The 16,144-nt window shown below is 55.1% G+C and overlaps 1 protein-coding gene across 9 annotated transcripts; it reads left to right on the forward strand.

The window, feature by feature from the left end:
• Nucleotides 1-10,869: 10,869 nt before the first annotated feature.
• CIRBP (cold inducible RNA binding protein) lies at nt 10,870-15,937 on the forward strand. Of its 9 annotated transcripts, none has more exons than XR_012677565.1 (9): nt 10,870-11,128; nt 11,923-12,031; nt 12,120-12,226; nt 12,634-12,772; nt 12,866-12,947; nt 13,074-13,141; nt 14,787-14,903; nt 15,496-15,601; nt 15,781-15,937. XR_012677565.1 is itself a non-coding variant. In XM_075175522.1 (7 exons), exons 2-7 carry the CDS (start codon nt 11,929-11,931, stop codon nt 14,846-14,848), a joined length of 561 nt encoding a protein of 186 aa, XP_075031623.1. In that variant the 5' UTR covers nt 10,870-11,128; nt 11,923-11,928; the 3' UTR covers nt 14,849-15,124. The 9 variants fall into 9 exon arrangements, 4 of the variants coding, with proteins under 4 accessions (XP_075031623.1, XP_075031626.1, XP_075031624.1 ...); XR_012677567.1 differs by having other exon boundaries at nt 13,077-13,141; nt 13,566-14,903; XR_012677566.1 differs by having other exon boundaries at nt 13,077-13,141.
• The last annotated feature ends 207 nt before the right edge of the window (nt 15,938-16,144 follow it).

Below are 16,144 nucleotides of genomic sequence, written 5' to 3' on the forward strand. Positions count from 1 at the left end.
GGGGCAGGGCAGGGTGCAGGCGTGGGTGCCATCCAGCATCTGCATGGTGAGGCTGCAGTGGGCTGTGCACAGCACAGTGCATGCAAACACCCCCACCCGCTCACACCCCCCCCCAGCCTCCCCTGCACACCCACCCTGGGGTGGGGGCTCGGCGGGTCCCCGGGAGCTCCACAGAGCCCGGCTGCAGGCCTGCGCCCCGCCGCTGCCAGCCCCCCCCGGCAGCGCCCTGCCCGCAGCGGTCCCCGTGCGGCGCGGGGGGGGCCTGAGTGCAAGAGCCGTGGGCGTTAAAACAGGAACCGCGGCCCCCGCTTCCCGGATCTCGCTGCTTTTTTTTTTTTCCAAAACATGAACCCGGGGGCGTGCGGAGGCTGGGCAGTGGTCGGTGCCCTCGGCCCCCCGGGCTGCCCCCAGCCAGGGGCACAGCTGGGCTGCCCACAGCGGGCAGGGGGCCCGGCCGCAGCCCCCACCTCGCAGTGAGCCCCGTGGCCACAGATCCCCCCACCACAGCCGGGCACAGGAGCCCGGGCTGGACCCCCAGGTGCCCGCGGCACGCGAGCGGGGCCGGCAGGTCGGGGTGGCCCGTGCGTCCCAGAGATGCTCGTCCCACATTTGGGCAAACCGTGACCTCCCCAGGCAGGGTGCCCGGGCAGCGCCTGGCTCGGGGTGCTGCTGGGCATCTCCGGTGCCCAAAGGGTCCTCCTCTGCCACCCTCACCCCCAGCACCCTGCCCTCGCCTGGCCCGGGTAATGGGGTGCCCCAAAGCACCTTTGGGTGCACAAGCGAGCCGAAAGCCGGGTGGGAGAGGGGCAGAGCTCCGCTTGCAGAGCCGGCTGCATCAGCGTGTGCCGTGCCAGTGGCCACTGGCGGTGGGGCTGGGGCTGTGCCAGGCGGCCCTGGGGCCAGCCAGGGGCTGGGGCCAGCCCCACGCCAGCCCCACGCCAGCCCCACACTTGCTCGAGCAACAGCGAGGACAAATACGGGGCCGACGCTCCGGGCTCTGCCCCACGGTGCTGAGGCCAGGCGTGACTCATCACACCGGTGCTTTCTCTGCCCTCTCTCCTGCCCAACCTACGTTTTTTCCACCACCCCTGCTCCCGGCTGAACCCTGCACACCCAGCCGTAACCCCCATCCCAGCTGTACCCCCCATCCCAGCCGTACCCCTCCCCGTCCCAGCACACACCCCCTGCCCGCAGCCCCCCCGGCCCTTAGGAGGGGTCTGGTTTGGATCCTGCGGAGCGTTGGATGCGGTGGGGCTGGCAGAGACATCCCCGCGCGTCCCCCCAGACGCTGGCTCCCCGCAGCCCGTCCCCCCCACCCGCTCCCCGGCTGCGGTGCCCCCTTTGTCCGCGGAGCCGCCTGCACCGAACAATAGCAGCCCCCCCCCTCGCCAGCCCCCACCCCACACGAGCACCCTGCGGGCTCCCTCCCAGCCATGTAGGGACAAGGGGCTGCGAGGGGGTGGGCGAGAGCAGGGGAGGGGGCTGCAGAAATGCTGTTAAAAATGAAATATCCCCCTTCCCCGTCCCACCCCCCCGCGCAGCTGGAACGAGATTACCCAGCAGCTGGGAGGGAATTAAGCAGCATCACTTGTGCTCGTTTGCTGGGCTTTTAAAGGAGCCGGGGAGGGGGCTGCAGCCCCTGGGAAGGGCTGGTTTCTGTCCTCGGTGATTCCTGGTGGTCCCTGCTGCTCTCGGGGGTGTTGGGGCCGGGACGGTGCCACGCGGCGCCCAGCTCGGTCCCATCCTCCATCTCGCCGCGTTGGGAAGCAGGTCACGTCCAGCTCCCAGCGTGGCAGCGATGCTGGGGGAGAGCTCAGCTTTCTGGGGCAGCGCCGGACTGTTTAATTAGCAGCTGGCTGCAGTTTTCCAGTGCTTTCGGGGCTCTGACAGCAGGGCTGGGCTCGTGGCAGCCTTGGGGGGGAGAATTTCTAGTGCAGAGTGGGGCTACGAGCTGGTGCCATCCCTGGGATGTGGCAGTGGGGAGCTCAGCACAGGGGTGCTGCAGCCCCTCGCTCCCCTTCAACTCACCTTGATGGAGGCTGATAGCACCCGGCTGCTCTCGGGGCAGCGATTCGGGGAGGGCTTGAGGGGGGAGGAAGGGGCTCCTGTGCAGGTTTGCCCGAGGGATCGGACCAGGGTGGCCCCTCTGGGTTTGGGGCTGGTTGGCAGCCCCCAGCGCTGGGTGATCTGATGCATGAGTTTAGGGTGAAGCAGGATGGGGTGATGATAATTGCAAAGATAAAGGGTGCTGCGGGCTGCTGAGCTCCCGCAAAAAGCTCCTCGCTCCGGGAATCGCTCCCCCAGCCCAGGGCGGCCGTGCTGGGCTGGCACCAACCTGTGCAATGCCAAAATCTGGCCTTTCCCTGCAAATGCACGGCTCCCCGGGCAGGCGTGGTGCTGCTGGAGGCAGAGACGTTGCCTCTACCTGCCTTCACTCAGATCAGCTCGTGGGGGAGAGCGGGAGAACTTTCCCAACTCGTTTCCCTGCCTTAAGGGGAAAAAAGAGAAGGAGTCGCATGACTTGGAGCTTCACGAGAGGCAGCGTGGGGAGAAAGTGACCCAGACAGCCAAGAATCTGCTCCGCTGTTGTTTCTCATTCCTCCTCTGCAGCGCGGCGGGCGCAGAGGGCTCGGGGAGAGGTTGGGTTACAGCCCTGCTGCCGTTGCCAGCGGAGCGGGGAGGCACCGAAGGGGGACGGTGCAGGATGAGCTCATGCGAGGGCGCGGGAACCTTCTGGGCAGGCAGAAACGTTGATGCTGCAGTTCAGGGGTTTCTGCAATCGTGGCTGTTCCCGCAGAATCCCAGCTCGCTCCGCCGCACCGCTCCTGGTGTCGATAGCAATAAAGCCGCTCAGGAGGGGCTGCGCTTTTCTGCAGATCTCAAGGTGATTTACATTTGCTCGCCCTTGCAGGCAGGGAAACGGCAGCACACGGTGACTTGCTGATGAGCAAACGGGGAGGGAGGGGGGACACTGGGTGTTCTGGGGAGCCCCGGGGCCCTGCTGCAGGGACCAAAGGCCGCCCTGCATGGGCCTGGGGGGGTACAAGACCACCAGCTCCACTGCAAATCGTGGCAGCAAACACCAGTGTGCCGGCAGAGCCGCCCAGTCCCTGCAGCGTGGGTGAGCGCACGGAGGGGGCCAAGGGGTGTGGAAAAGCTCCAATTTCCTCCGGCACCCAAGCTGGCTCACCTCGGTGCATATTTCATCCCTTGTTGGGGAAGATACTGCGTTCCTGGCAGTTTTTTCCCCTACAGACTCTCGATAAAAACCTTCCTGCATCCCCAGCCCTCTCTGTCCTGCAAGGTCACTCGGTGTTCGCACAATGGGAGTTTGTTTATTGTGTCCTTGGGTAGCATCTCCTGACCTTAAGAACTCCTGTGCTGCAAATACTCTTAGATGATGATTAATGAGAGCTTATATAACCGAGATGAGTCCTTAATACAGCTGGTAGGTTGACAGGAGTGAAGGTGGGAGAGAGAAACGCACGTCTCTGTCTGCTGCTGCTTTTCCCACACCAGAAGCAGCTGCATTTTGCACAGGGGGACCCTGGCAGACACAGGGGGGGCCGGGGGGAGAGCCCACCTACGGAGCCCAGCAGTGCCCTGCTAGAAGGGGCAGCAACCAGGGCAGACCCCAGCCTGGGTTTTCCGGGCAGCCCGGGATCCTATGGGTGCAAGCAGCCGGTGCTGCTGCACCAAACCAAGTCGCCCACGGCACAGCCTGGCTCTCCAGCGCAGCAGAGCCGGGAGGTGAAAGGTTTTATGCCAGTAAAGCATCGCTACGTAACCAGCGGCTGTAACGTCAGCGCTGATGCCTGCAAGCTGGTAATGCTAGAAGAAAAGAGTACAAATCCCACCGCAAATGCCCAGGCGGGTTGACGAGGCTCTTGCCAGAGCCACTGCGTGCCACGGAGCAGCTGGCCTCTGGTGACGGCAGCCTGCGGAGGCGAGTGGGGCTCGGCCACGGCATGGAGAGGTGTGGGCTCTGCAGAAAGCCTGGCCTCTTCCAGAAGTTCCTGAGGGCCACAAAGGGGAGCCGAAAACTGCAGCCACCGCAGAAGCAAATGACAAGAGCTGGTGCGTTTCAGCCCTCCGAAAGCCTGCGGACACAATTAAGGGAGGTTGAGCTGTGCTCTTTGGGGGCCCCCGAGATGACGGCTGATCCGAGGCTGTTCTCACAGCGCGGAGCTGTTAGTGGCACGAGATTTGATCTGCCCTTCCAGCTAGGATGGCAAAACCAACTGCTCGGACCGAAGTGTGAATCCCTGCCTCGACGTTGGTGTCAGACCCCAAAGCCAGTTTGCTTTGCAAGCTGTGAAGCGTCAGCCAAATATCCCCAGTGTGCGTCTCGGGACAGAGGCAGGGCCAGGGCTATGTGGGCACCGTCTTGCCTGTGCGGGTGGTCAGGCTCCGGACGGATCCTCGACACGGGTGAACAGCAGCACGACTTGGGGAGACAGGGCACAGCCCGTGTTATTGCGCACCCCAAAAGAGGTCTTGCAATTTTTCAGGTGTGATATGGCACCTGTGTTCAGTTGTTTCTAAATTTCATCTCCGTTTGGGCAGGTAAGGATAGTGTGACAACAGAGGATTTAGTTTTCCATAATCTGGCTGAGAAGCACAGCATCAGTCCCTGATAAAACTGCTTCTTAGAGCCAAGCCATTTGCATTGTTGCCTTGGTTACCACGTGCTATTTTCACCATCTTCCTAACCTCAGCCTGGGTGCAGCGGCATCCCCAGCCCCGAATCCCTTCCTAACCTCAGCGGGGGTGCACCGGCATCCCCAGCCCTGCATCTCCTCCCCGGAGGCACGGAGCATCATGCAGGGACTCTGTCCCAAGGCTGGATTTCTGTGGTCCGGGGGGTGCTGCCTTCTGGGCTTTGTTCTCACCATCCTTGCCAGGGACAGGTCTCCCAGCCCTGCTCCCCCGAGCTGGCCGGGGTCCTGCTTGTGTCCCTTCCTCCTCCCGGGGCACCTGGATGGCCCAGCGCAATGGGAACAGGCTCTGTCCTTCGGGAGACCTTTCTGAAGGAGCTGCCTGGGGCTGATCGCTCTGAGCTGAGCTGTTCCTCCTCGTAACCCTGGCAGCACTTGCAGATGTAGCCCCTTGGCATGGGGTCTGCCTTCCCCATCACCAGCTCCAAACTGGTGAGCTACCGACGAGCAGCAGCCAGGGCCATACCTCCCGCAGGCGATGCCTTCTGCATTCTGCATTCTGCAGTGCCGCTGCCTCCCGACTCGCAGATCCCTGTCTGCAGTCTGGCCTCCTCCTGCTGCGTGCAGGTACCTACCCCGTGTGAAGCGTGTCCTGCTCTAAAACGGGGTGAGACCGCTCCGTACCCAGCTCTGGATTCATTCTTTGCTGGTGTAAGCGACAGGGATGGAGCGATGGAGAACCGGGGCCCTGGGGACGAGGTGGTCACTCGTTGCAAGGGCATAGTCAGGTGGGAAGATGCACAAGGCGGAGATAAAGCCGGGAATGGCAGAGACCGAGCTCTCACCAGGGTGGATTGGGAACTGAACTCATTTCCTAGTATTCAGGTTTGGGTATCCCCACGCTGCTGTAACCCCCCCACCGCCTTACGGCAATACGTGCCAACCCAGATTTCATGCAGCTTTTTGCAAGCCTTGCTCTGGATCCGATCACATCGCTCGCTGTGGCTTTGTCCTACAACTTGGTAAATCCTGGTCACAGTAACTCTCAGCGGAAAATGCAGCAGCAACGCTTCTTGCCATGGCAACAGCACGATTGCGTCAGGGCTTTTTTTTCAAACTGCAAAGCTGGATAAGCAACTCCCCCAGGGAAAGTAGTAAGAGAGAAGGGAATATTTTTTTTCCTGTGGGCTTTGGGTCTGCCAGTTCCCAAATTGAGAACCGGCTCAGTATTTCACTCCTTGCTTCTGGGTCCAAGACTGGCGATGAGACCGAGCATGGTCACGCAGGGCAGACTCGCTGGGGACAGAAAGGGTCAGGGGAGAGACCCTCCCGTGCAGGGGGTGGCTCTGCGCGCTTTCCCCACGCTGCACGCAGCCGGCCATGGAAACCTCTCTGCAGCATAGGCTGACCTAGGGGAGATCACGGAGCGGTAGGTTTGGATGGAGGCCCGGAGGGACCCCTGGTTCAGTCCAGCCTCACGTTCCCTCTTTCCCTGCAATCCCAGCAAAAACAAAGAGAGAGGAGGCGGCTCTTCCGCTTCGTGCTGGCGTGCTCTGCGGCAGCAGCTGGGCAGCCGTGTCGCCCCCGCCGCCCCCTCCAGCTGCGCCTCTGCTGCCGTGTTTGCAGGAAGGGTGGTCCCGGGCGCTTTCCTTAGGCTTAGGGGGAGGAACGCGATGCCGGAGCGCAGAGCAAATGTGGGCTACGTGGATGTTTTTGTCTCCAGTCCTGCTGTCGCGGAGCCTGTGTAAGCCACAGCCCTGAGAGCAGACCATGAGACAACCAGTGCTGTTGCAAGGCACTCGGGTGCCCGTCCGCCCCTGCCCGCTGCCCCCGTGCTCCTTCCCACCCCGCTCTTCCCCCATCCCTCCTGGCAGCCCCTCTCCCCAGCCCTCGCCCGAGGCGCAGGGCTGCTCTGGGGTTTGGAAACCTCATCAGAGCGGTGCCCGGGGCGGATGCCTCTGCTCTGTCCTTGGCTCCCAGCTCAGGTGCCAGGGTTGCCGAGCAGGTTCGGACTCGGCTGCGGCGTGGCTCTGGGCAAACGCCAAACTGCTGTGTGCCGTGGAAAAGAGCCGAGAGTGCAAGGAACTGGAAAAAGGTCCCTACAAACACAGACAATAAGTGTTGCCGAGTGGGAAACCCCCCCAAAGAAACCCACAGCGCTGCAGGAGGGGCTGCTTGGCTGCAAGATGCACCGGAGGCAAAACTCCCTTGGAGGCCGGGGAGAGGCTCGTATAGGCCTGGGAACCGCGATGAAGGCACGGGCAGGAGGGCAGGCGTTCAGCACATCTCGTCGTATCGGTGCTCCCCGAACGTATTTCCACTGAACGCTGATGTGCTGCTGGAAGGGGGACTCTTTCAGGAAATAAGTATTTTCATTTATATGCTGTTTGGTACCATAATCTCTGTCACTGGAAGTTTTAAAAAAGGGGTGATTCAAACATCTGTCAGGCATGGAGGTTGCTGATTCAACAGACAAACAGACAAGATGATCCCCGAGATCCCTCCAGCCTCTTGTGATTTACTGTTTAACGATGATTGCACACTGCAGCCTACACATATGAAGACACAGGCTCCGCTTTGAAGAGCACGCCGTTCAAGACGGCTATTTGTTGTCCTTGACGAAGCGCCGGCGCTTTCACCATATTAGGTCACTGCAGCCGCAGTCCTTGCTCACAGACAGCTACAGGTGATTGAAAATGGGCTTCGGCCAGAGAAAACAAACGATGATGCTCGGCACTAAAACTCGCGCAGGGGTATTCGGCCGTCCGGCCCGCCGGCAGGAACGGTGCAAAGTTAACTCTGCGTGCTCTTTCCTGGGTGTCAAGTGCTTTGGGATCCTCCGGGGGCTGTGTCGGTGCCAGCCACTGCTGCGGGAAGGTTTGCTCTAGTGACATAAATCACGCGCGTTACGTTTCATTGCTTAATTAACAGCCGTAACAACCTGCGAAATCTGCCAGGTGAGTTGCTTGCTGGGCTACTCCCCAGCGCTGGTTTCAGCCCTGTGGTACGTGTTGAGATGTCCCCGTTCCGAGTCTGTCCCAGAGCCCCTCGGGCAGGGCAGGAACCCCTGCCTGCGCCGGACAGGGGGAGCGCGGCTGCTGTAGGCGCCTCTTTGCAGGTTGAAGCGACACACGCTGCGTCTAACGCCCCGGATCAGGCAGGGAGGAATAAGCAGATCTGGAGCACGTGAAACCTCCCGAGAGCTGCAGAACTGGGACGGGAGCGGAGGCAGCGCGGGCGATCTCGATTCGGCCCGGCTCTCGCCTTGTTTCACAGCGCGACTCCATCAGTGTCAAAGGAAAGGCATCAACGCACACCCAAGCGAGGCCAAAATCACACTTTTGGGGACAAATCTGGGCAGAGCTGCAATTGCCATTGACTGTCACAGGAGCTACACTGGTCCTTTCGTCCTGCTGGGACTAAAATTCCCCTGAAGCAGTACAGGAAGGTTAACAGTGCTATTTTCAAAGCACCCGACCTGCGCTGGCTTTGCATAAGGAGTTAAAACAACAATTAAAACCGGTGTTTGTCCCCTAACGTTTGCAGTATCGATGGTCTCGGGAACAGGCCGGCAGCGCGGCGCTGCTCCTCCCCTCCAGCATCCCAGGGCGGCCGTTCTTGCTGTCACTCGTGCCGCTCGGAAAATGGCTCCGAGTGTCAAGGTCACTTTATCCGCCCTCATCACGGACCAGAAATGCTCACGTTAATGCGTCTCTAATTTAATCAAAATGCCATGCTGGGGAACGCGAGCTCAGGGCTGGGCTCGCTTTTTCCCTCTTGAAGGGCAAAAATTCATTTGCAGTCTCTAATGGCAGACGAGCCTCCTCGCTCCTCCAGGCCAGGAGCAGTGCGCTGATGGACAACACACCCCCATGCAAAATTAGGTAGAATTGAAAAATAGCCCAGGCTTATTCAATAAGTCGAACCGAGAGTTTAAAATTAAAATACCCTTCTCAAATCAGGAAAGTTTTTTCATTTGCATAAAATATTGTGCTACTTGATCCTACTATTCACAGTTTCATCTTGTTTTTAACTATCGCTCTAACATTTCCCTAGTGCTGAACCTTTTCTTCTCCTTTCCTTCTCCTGCAAAGCATATCAGATACACTTAATTACCAATAGGTTGTATATATAATGTATATTATTATTATCATTATTCAATGTTGTTAATTTGCTCTCAGGACTGGAAAGTTAACTACTTTTTCCATGGTTTTGCCAGTAAGAAAATAATACTACTACTAGATTGGTGATGGGTTTTTTATGTGCTTCTGAGCACTTTGGCGGCAGCTGGCAGCGCGAGGCTGCAGCGTGCTGTCCCTGCCGGCCCCCTCTGCTTGGCAAAACCGATGCCGATGCCGTAGCACCGTAACACAAAACCTGCAGACAGCGTGCCGTTGTGAGAGCCGTGCTGAGAAGTAACGAAACACCTATTTTTGTATGTACAACAGCTGAGATTCGGGCAGAGTGCAATACCGAGATTCCTCTGTATTTCATAATTACTATACACGCTTGTGTACAAAACAACCCTTTTCCTGTAGATCCCAAAAGGTATAACAACAAATCAGAGAGGAAAAGCCCAACTTCCCTACACTGCCAGGCAGAGAATGGGTACTCGCTGCTTTTACAGAATAGTGGGCAGAAGACTTCTCTGCATTTCACTGTGGTATCTTTTTACTCCGTCTCGGCGCTCAGTTAGGAAATCAATCGCATTATCTGCGAACAAACAGCCCTGATTTAAATAACTCCAGTGTTACTATTCTGTGCAACCCTGCTCTGACCAGGGACGCTCTGAGCATGAGAGGTGACGGGAGGGAAGGAGGGAGGCCGGGGATGTGTGCGGGTGTGCAGGCGTGTGCCCACACTCCCGCTGCTGCAAACTGGGAAGGAAATTACCGGCTTCCTTTCGCAGTGTAACCTCCTCTCCCAGGCAGAGCTGATGTGGCCCCGTTCTGCCTCCACGGAGGGGGACGGATGAGGTGACCTCCAGAGATCTTGTCCTCGCCTTGTTTTCTTCCACCCTTTCTTTCCAGTTCTCGTCTGCACGCCGCTGTTTTCCTCCTGCATCTCTTCCTCTCAGACGTTTTAAAATAGTTTTGCGTTTTCTAGGCAAGATTGTAGTTATTGTATGAAAAACTGGAAGATTTTATTTTTAGGGCTTTTTAAACCAGTATAGTCCCTTGCAGAAACACGTTTGTCAGAGAGTTTCCTCTTTCAATAAGGAAGTTTTTAACGCTGAAGACATTCTTACCTTAGAAAAACCCCAGGGTGGGCTTTTAAACATTTCAGTAAAAACGGGCTGAGCAAAGTCCTTTTATTATTATATTTTAAACAAAACCGTTTATGCTTTGGAACCAGCGATGGGGCTGCTTTTTACATTCATTGTGCCGTGCTCTCCCAAGCGTGTGTGGGGGAGTGGAGGCACCAGCACAACACTTCAAAGGAGGCTGCCTCGCCGGAGGGATTCTTCACCCCGCGCTGCCACAGGAGACGGGGAAGGCGGAATTGCTGCCTAACCCTGTGGGGCAGGGAGAGCAGGGCAGCCTTCCCGGGAGGCTCTGCCGGCTCTGGGGGCAGCGTGCTTGCTGGGGTGTGGGAAGGCCGTAGGCGCCTGGGCGTGATGAAGACGTGACCCTGGGCCTGCCAGGGACAAGGGGACCTACCACCATGCCATGGAGCCACGCTCTGGCCGAGGCCTAGGGAGCGGTGGGGACAGGCAGGACCTCTGTCAGGGTGCGGGGCTCCGGTGACAGGCCGCCCCCCACTGCCTCCCTCAGAGGAGGGCAGAGAGGAGGCGGCGGGGCCTCGAGGGGCTGGCAGGGCGGCGGAGCGGGCCTGCCCGGCGCGGGCGGTACTCGGCGGGAGGACGACCCGGGAGGAAAGCGGAGGCCGAGGCCAGGGCCCGGACTGGGGCCGGCGGCGGGCTGCGCTCGCCACCCAAGATGGCGGCGGCCCCCTCAGGCGGCCCCTTTGTCTGCAGCCGCCGCATTGCCGAGAAGGGCGCGAAACTGGGGCAGCGCGGACACGCCCCCCTCGGCGTGCCGGCCGCCAAGGAGGGCGGGGCCGCGGCGGCCCCTGGCCAATGAGCTGCCTCCACTTCCTTTCTTCTCACAGGGGCTCTCCCGGCCAACGGTCTCCGCGCTCTCAACCAATCGGCGCCGCCCTCCGCGCCCCGCCCCCACGTAGGAGGAGGGGGCGGGGGGGGAATGCAGCGGTTTTGTTTTCGCTCCCTCCTCCCTTCGCCCCCCGTCGGGGCTCATGAATATTAACGAGATCCAGCCCAATCAGGTGGTGCAGCGGCGGCAGCGCTTTGGTGACGTTTGCCGCCCCGCCTTGCAGTGGGGTTAATCTGCATATTCATAAGATGGGCGGGACACAGCGCGGGCGTTTATAAGCCGCCGCCCCGCCAGCCTCAGCGTACATCGCGCTGAAGCTTTGAAGTGCTGTGTGGATCCCGCACCTCCACGGCACCGGTAAGGCGCCCGCCGCCGTGGGCGGGCTGCGGCCGGGCTGGGCCGGGGAGGCTGGGAGCGCCAGAGCGAAAGGAAATGTGTCTTAGGAGCCGAAGGGCTCGCTACGTGGGCGAGTCTGGAACGGGGCGCCAGTCCCGCGGCACGGGTGTCCTCCGCGGCTGCGGGGAGCCCGGCGGAGCTGTCCCGGCTGGCTGCCGTGGGGGGGAAGGGCCGTGTCGGGGGGGTGAAATGCGCCCTCGGAAACAAAATGGCGACGAGCCTCGACCGTGCAAAATGGCGGCGGGCGGGAGGAGGGGCGTCGGACTGCGCCTGCGCCAAGGGGGCGGGCCGTGAGGGAGGGGCGGGGGTCTCGGACGGGGGTCGGGGCCCCGCGGAGCGCGCATGCGCGCTGGGCCGCCGGGAGGAGCGGGGGCCGCGGCCCGGGGAGCGCCGCTGCGGCGGGCGGGAGGAGGCGGCGGGGCCTGCGGATGGAGCCTGCTGGGGCTTGAGCGTCCCGGAGGCGGCCTCCAGGCCCAGCCTGTGCCCGGGCGGGGTGTGCGGCTGGGGCCGCTCTGCTGGCATCACGCTGCGGGCCTTGATCCCCGGCTGCGGCTCCGCTTGCCGGGGGAAGGCGCTTGGTCCGGAGTCGGCCTCTAGAGTATTGCTCTAATACAAAGCACTGGTTCACCGAGGTTTGAGTGTATGCGTCGTATAACAATGTTAGATTGTTGGTGGTGTTATAACCAATTTAATCTTTCAGACGTTGTGGGAATATTTTTTTTAAGATATTGACTTAGGCTATATTGACTTTGCAGGTCAGAATGGCATCAGATGAGGGAAAACTCTTTGTCGGTGGACTGAGTTTTGACACCAATGAGCAGTCATTGGAACAAGTCTTCTCTAAGTATGGACAAATTTCTGAAGGTAAGATTGCAGTACCGAGCTGTGATGACTTTCATAAATTTGTTAGATTGCACAGGTGCTGATGCTTTTTCCCCTCTCCTCTTTATAGTTGTTGTGGTGAAAGACAGAGAGACTCAGAGATCCAGAGGCTTTGGCTTTGTTACTTTTGAAAACATAGATGATGCTAAAGATGCAATGATGGCCATGAATGGAAAGGTAAGGAGGCTTTGGAACAGCTTTCTTGATTTCCTTAAAACGTAGTAAGAGAAGTTTGAAAGATGTGTTTCTGTTCAATGCCATGTAGAAAAACAGATAAGTGCTGGTGTCTCGAAACAATGAAATAGAAATAATAAAGAATATAAATTGCTAAAGTTCCATGACCTAAGCTATATGAAAAATAGTGACACTTTATGGGAATGCCTGTATATACTGTTTGAACATTGTATGAAATTTGAACAATTTACTTGTATAGTTGGCTTAGTTGTGACATTAAATAAAACCTTTGTTTGTAAGAACTAGTAAATTCTGGTACTGCTTGGCTGACAATGAAGGCGTGTAGCTTATTGTAGATGTGCTTTGCTGTTTAAATGTCAAGCTGATTTTTATTTTTTTCTGTTTGTTAGTCTGTAGACGGACGTCAGATCAGAGTTGATCAGGCTGGAAAATCATCAGAGAACAGATCTCGTGGATACAGAGGGGGGTCTTCTGGGGGCAGAGGCTTTTTCCGTGGCGGCAGAGGTCGGGGCCGTGGCTTCTCTAGAGGTGAGCGTGCATAAATGACTTGCAGTTCCTGAAGCGGTAATGGCATTTGTCAGAATGCTTAAAAAAAACCCCATGATCTGGTGTCTGTTCAAGGAGGTGGAGACAGAGGCTATGGCGGAAGCAGATTTGATTCCAGAAGTGGATATAATGGCTCCAGAGACTACTATAATAGCAGGTAAAGTCATTGCAACTGCTAGTGGGTTGTTGCAAAGCTCTTGAAGCCCATTACCTGTTTGACATAAACATCAATAGGCTCCAGAAACAGTTGAGCAAATATAAAGCACCTGAATGTTTTTAACAGCAGGAGTCAAGGTGGCTATGGTGACAGGTCTTCAGGAGGATCCTACAGAGACAGCTATGACAGTTACGGTAAGTCTTGGTTCAAATGGGAACGATGAGTACGTATGCTGTAGGAACTCTCTAAACCTTCTGACCCTGTACTTGAGTCTGGAAGTACTGTAAGGCTCAGTTGGACTGTACCACTATTTCTGTTCTTGCCCGTAAGAACCAATCTGCCAGGCTTTGGACGTGGTTGTGCCGTTTAAATTTCTAATTTGTAATGCATGTGTAGGAGTTGCTTGGATCTAAGGCAAAGCAAGTTTTTAAAATACGTTCCTCGAGCTTGAGACTAAGACAAAACTCGGATGCCCTAACAAACTTTAATCAAGGGTGGGGGAGTTCTCTTATGGTGTAGCGAACTAGCACTAGCTTCTGAAATAATGCAAGGGAGTAAAATGCTGGAACTTGTCTATGCTTCAGTGCCTTTACAATTGTGCCTGCTTCTTGTCCTCAGCTACACACAACGAGTAAAAATCCTTCCTGACTCAAGATCGTCCTTCCAATGGCTGTATTTATAAAGATTTTTGGAGCTTCGCTGAAATCGTTATTGTGTAGTACATCTACTTGTATTTTCACTTTTGTAGTATTATCAGTTCTAATCTTGTCAAACACAGCCTGACAGCTTCTGATATAAGATGGTCTAATTAGACTTTTCTTTAAGAAAGCTTTGCTTTCAAGTGTTTTTAATCTTTTTTGAAAGCACTTCAGATTTTATTTTATCCTTCATGATGAGCCAAGGTGTTTTTTTTTAAAGTTGTGAAGTTGGGGCCCCAATTCAGTTTCTTTTGAGATAGAAAGGACCTTTAATTCAATGTTCACTGGAAGCTGAACAAGCTGTGGACTTTTTTTTTTAAGTGCATTACCTTCGTCTTTTGTAACATTCCTTTAGTGTAGCAAGGTAGGAATGCAGCCTGGGTACAAATTGGAAGGCAAACCACCTTGATATATCTAAAGAGAAACTTGCTTGTATGTTCAACCTGCATAACGGTATTTTTACTGTTGTAATGATGTAAATTACCCAGAAATAGACTTGCAAACTTACCATAAAAGAGGTTCTTGAAAATGTTTATTTATATTGTCCTTTTTTACTGGAAGAAATATGCATATTCCATTGATATTGTATTTGAAGTGGTAAAGGATTCTTGTATACAGTTTTCTTTGGCTTTACGAAGCCTATTAAAAGACCGTCTGAAATGAACTCTGCTCCTGACATTTACATTTCATTGCACAACACAATCCTTGAAGATGAAGAACAGTCTTAGTACTAGAGGATGCCAGAGGAGAGGAGAAGACTAGTGATAGTCTAAGAGCGAGCCAGATTTATTGACCAGTTGCTAGAATTTAATCTTACTCGGTCTTGACATGTGAATTCGTCAACATACTTTCACATAAGAATAGTCAAACTTGTCTAGAGGCAGAGGACTGAAAGTATATACCGTAGGATGTTGTAGTACTCAAAGCCTAAGTCAGAAGTCGAGGGAACGCTAGCGTGAGGTAGGATAATTGATGTTTCCTTAAAATACTGAAATAGCCTACACTGAAAAGCTGTAGTGGAGAATCAGTCCTTTAGTAACTGGACTAGTTACTAGCTTGACAAGAGTGTTCAATGGTAGGTAAATTGCCGTAATTAGCTAGCTTTGTCATTGCCTTACAAGTTCTAAGAATTCTTTGCTAGCATATGGAAACTGCAGTGTCCTTGGAGAAAAGAAGTGTTGTGCCTCCAACAGAAACCTCTGAGACGAAAGCTGCTCTCTTGGCTAGTTCATATGTGGAAATAGTCCTGTAATTCGAGGTAACTCCTTTTGCTCATGTCCGCATCCTTCCTCTTGTTGAGAGCTCATTTGAAAGTCTAATGTACCTGTGAAATATTCCTTTGACAATTTTGGTCAACTGATGGAAAAATTTTAACCCATGCCGTATGCAACCTTTGGCTTGTGGCACAACTTCAGTTCCACAGATCAGAGTTGGGCATGCAGTCATGTCTTGCTAGTAGGTACGGAAGCAAGATGGGAAACGAATTCCCTGACTTGATATGTGTTCATCTATTGAGAATCTTCCTAGACTTCATTAAGTTGCTCACTTTAATTGTAGCTTTCTTTGCCATCCTACTTGTTGCCATTAACTTTTTCCCATAGCCCACACTTCCTAAGCAGCCATGTCAAAGTGGTTAACTCTCTGCTTAGGGATCAAATGATACATGGCTGGCATATCAAAGGCATCAGCCAGCCCTGGAACAGTTTTCCCAGACTGTGCTTCTGTGATGTGATGGGTTCAGCGAATGGCTTGTGAAACCCTCGTATATGATGTGACTTGTGTTGGGGGAGGTGGGTGGCAATGTAAAGGCTCTGTTTGATATTTTTATTAATGCACCTTTGCTTTGGCAGGCTGAAGAGAAGAGGGGACACTCGACAGGGAAGCTGAGTGGGGATTCTGAGGAAGGAGAGCCTTCGTTCCAAGGAAGCGGGATCAAGACACGCGTTTGCCAACCAGGTAACGTCTCTGCTCAGTCCGCCCCTCGCCCCCGTAGCTGTTGCTGAGCCCAAAGGTTTGGCTCTGTTCCTGGTTTACAGTACTACTCTGTAAGCGGTGAAGTCTGACTTCAGTAGCTTCTAGTGAAAATTTACATGACTTCCTCTGCCTTTAAATTCACTTTCTTAATTTTATTTCAGCAATGAAATGCGTCAGAAGACCGAGAAGGACAGCCATTGACTGGAGTGGTGGAGATGAAGAGCTTTGAGCAGTGTTGTTACTGATTTTTATATAGGTCAATTGAATAAGGAAAGAAGTCAATTAAGCTAGAATAAAATACTGGAATGTGGAAAAAAATGAATCTCCGTAGTACTTTTGTGGGGAAACATAAGAATATTAGATTGTGGCCAAGGTATGCGATAGAAATAGAGTTACCTGGTGTATAGCCCAGTTAAAAGAGCAAAATAAACCAGTGCTGTTCTGGCTGGGGAGGTGGACAGAGAGGGTAACCTGTCTTTAAGGGCAAGTTTGAGGAAGGAATTTAATTGCATCATTGTAACCTTG

Source organism: Calonectris borealis, chromosome 28 (genome assembly GCF_964195595.1).
Source record: "Calonectris borealis chromosome 28, bCalBor7.hap1.2, whole genome shotgun sequence".
NCBI lineage: Eukaryota > Metazoa > Chordata > Aves > Procellariiformes > Procellariidae > Calonectris > Calonectris borealis.

Coding starts and splice junctions, on each gene's coding strand:
- CIRBP (XM_075175522.1), top strand. CDS start 11,929: ATGGCATCAGATGAGGGAAAACTCTTTGTCGGTGGACTGAGTTTTGAC. Junction 12,227..12,633: donor TGATGGCCATGAATGGAAAG/GTAAGGAGGCTT, acceptor TCTGTTTGTTAG/TCTGTAGACGGACGTCAGAT. Junction 12,773..12,865: donor GGGCCGTGGCTTCTCTAGAG/GTGAGCGTGCAT, acceptor TGTCTGTTCAAG/GAGGTGGAGACAGAGGCTAT.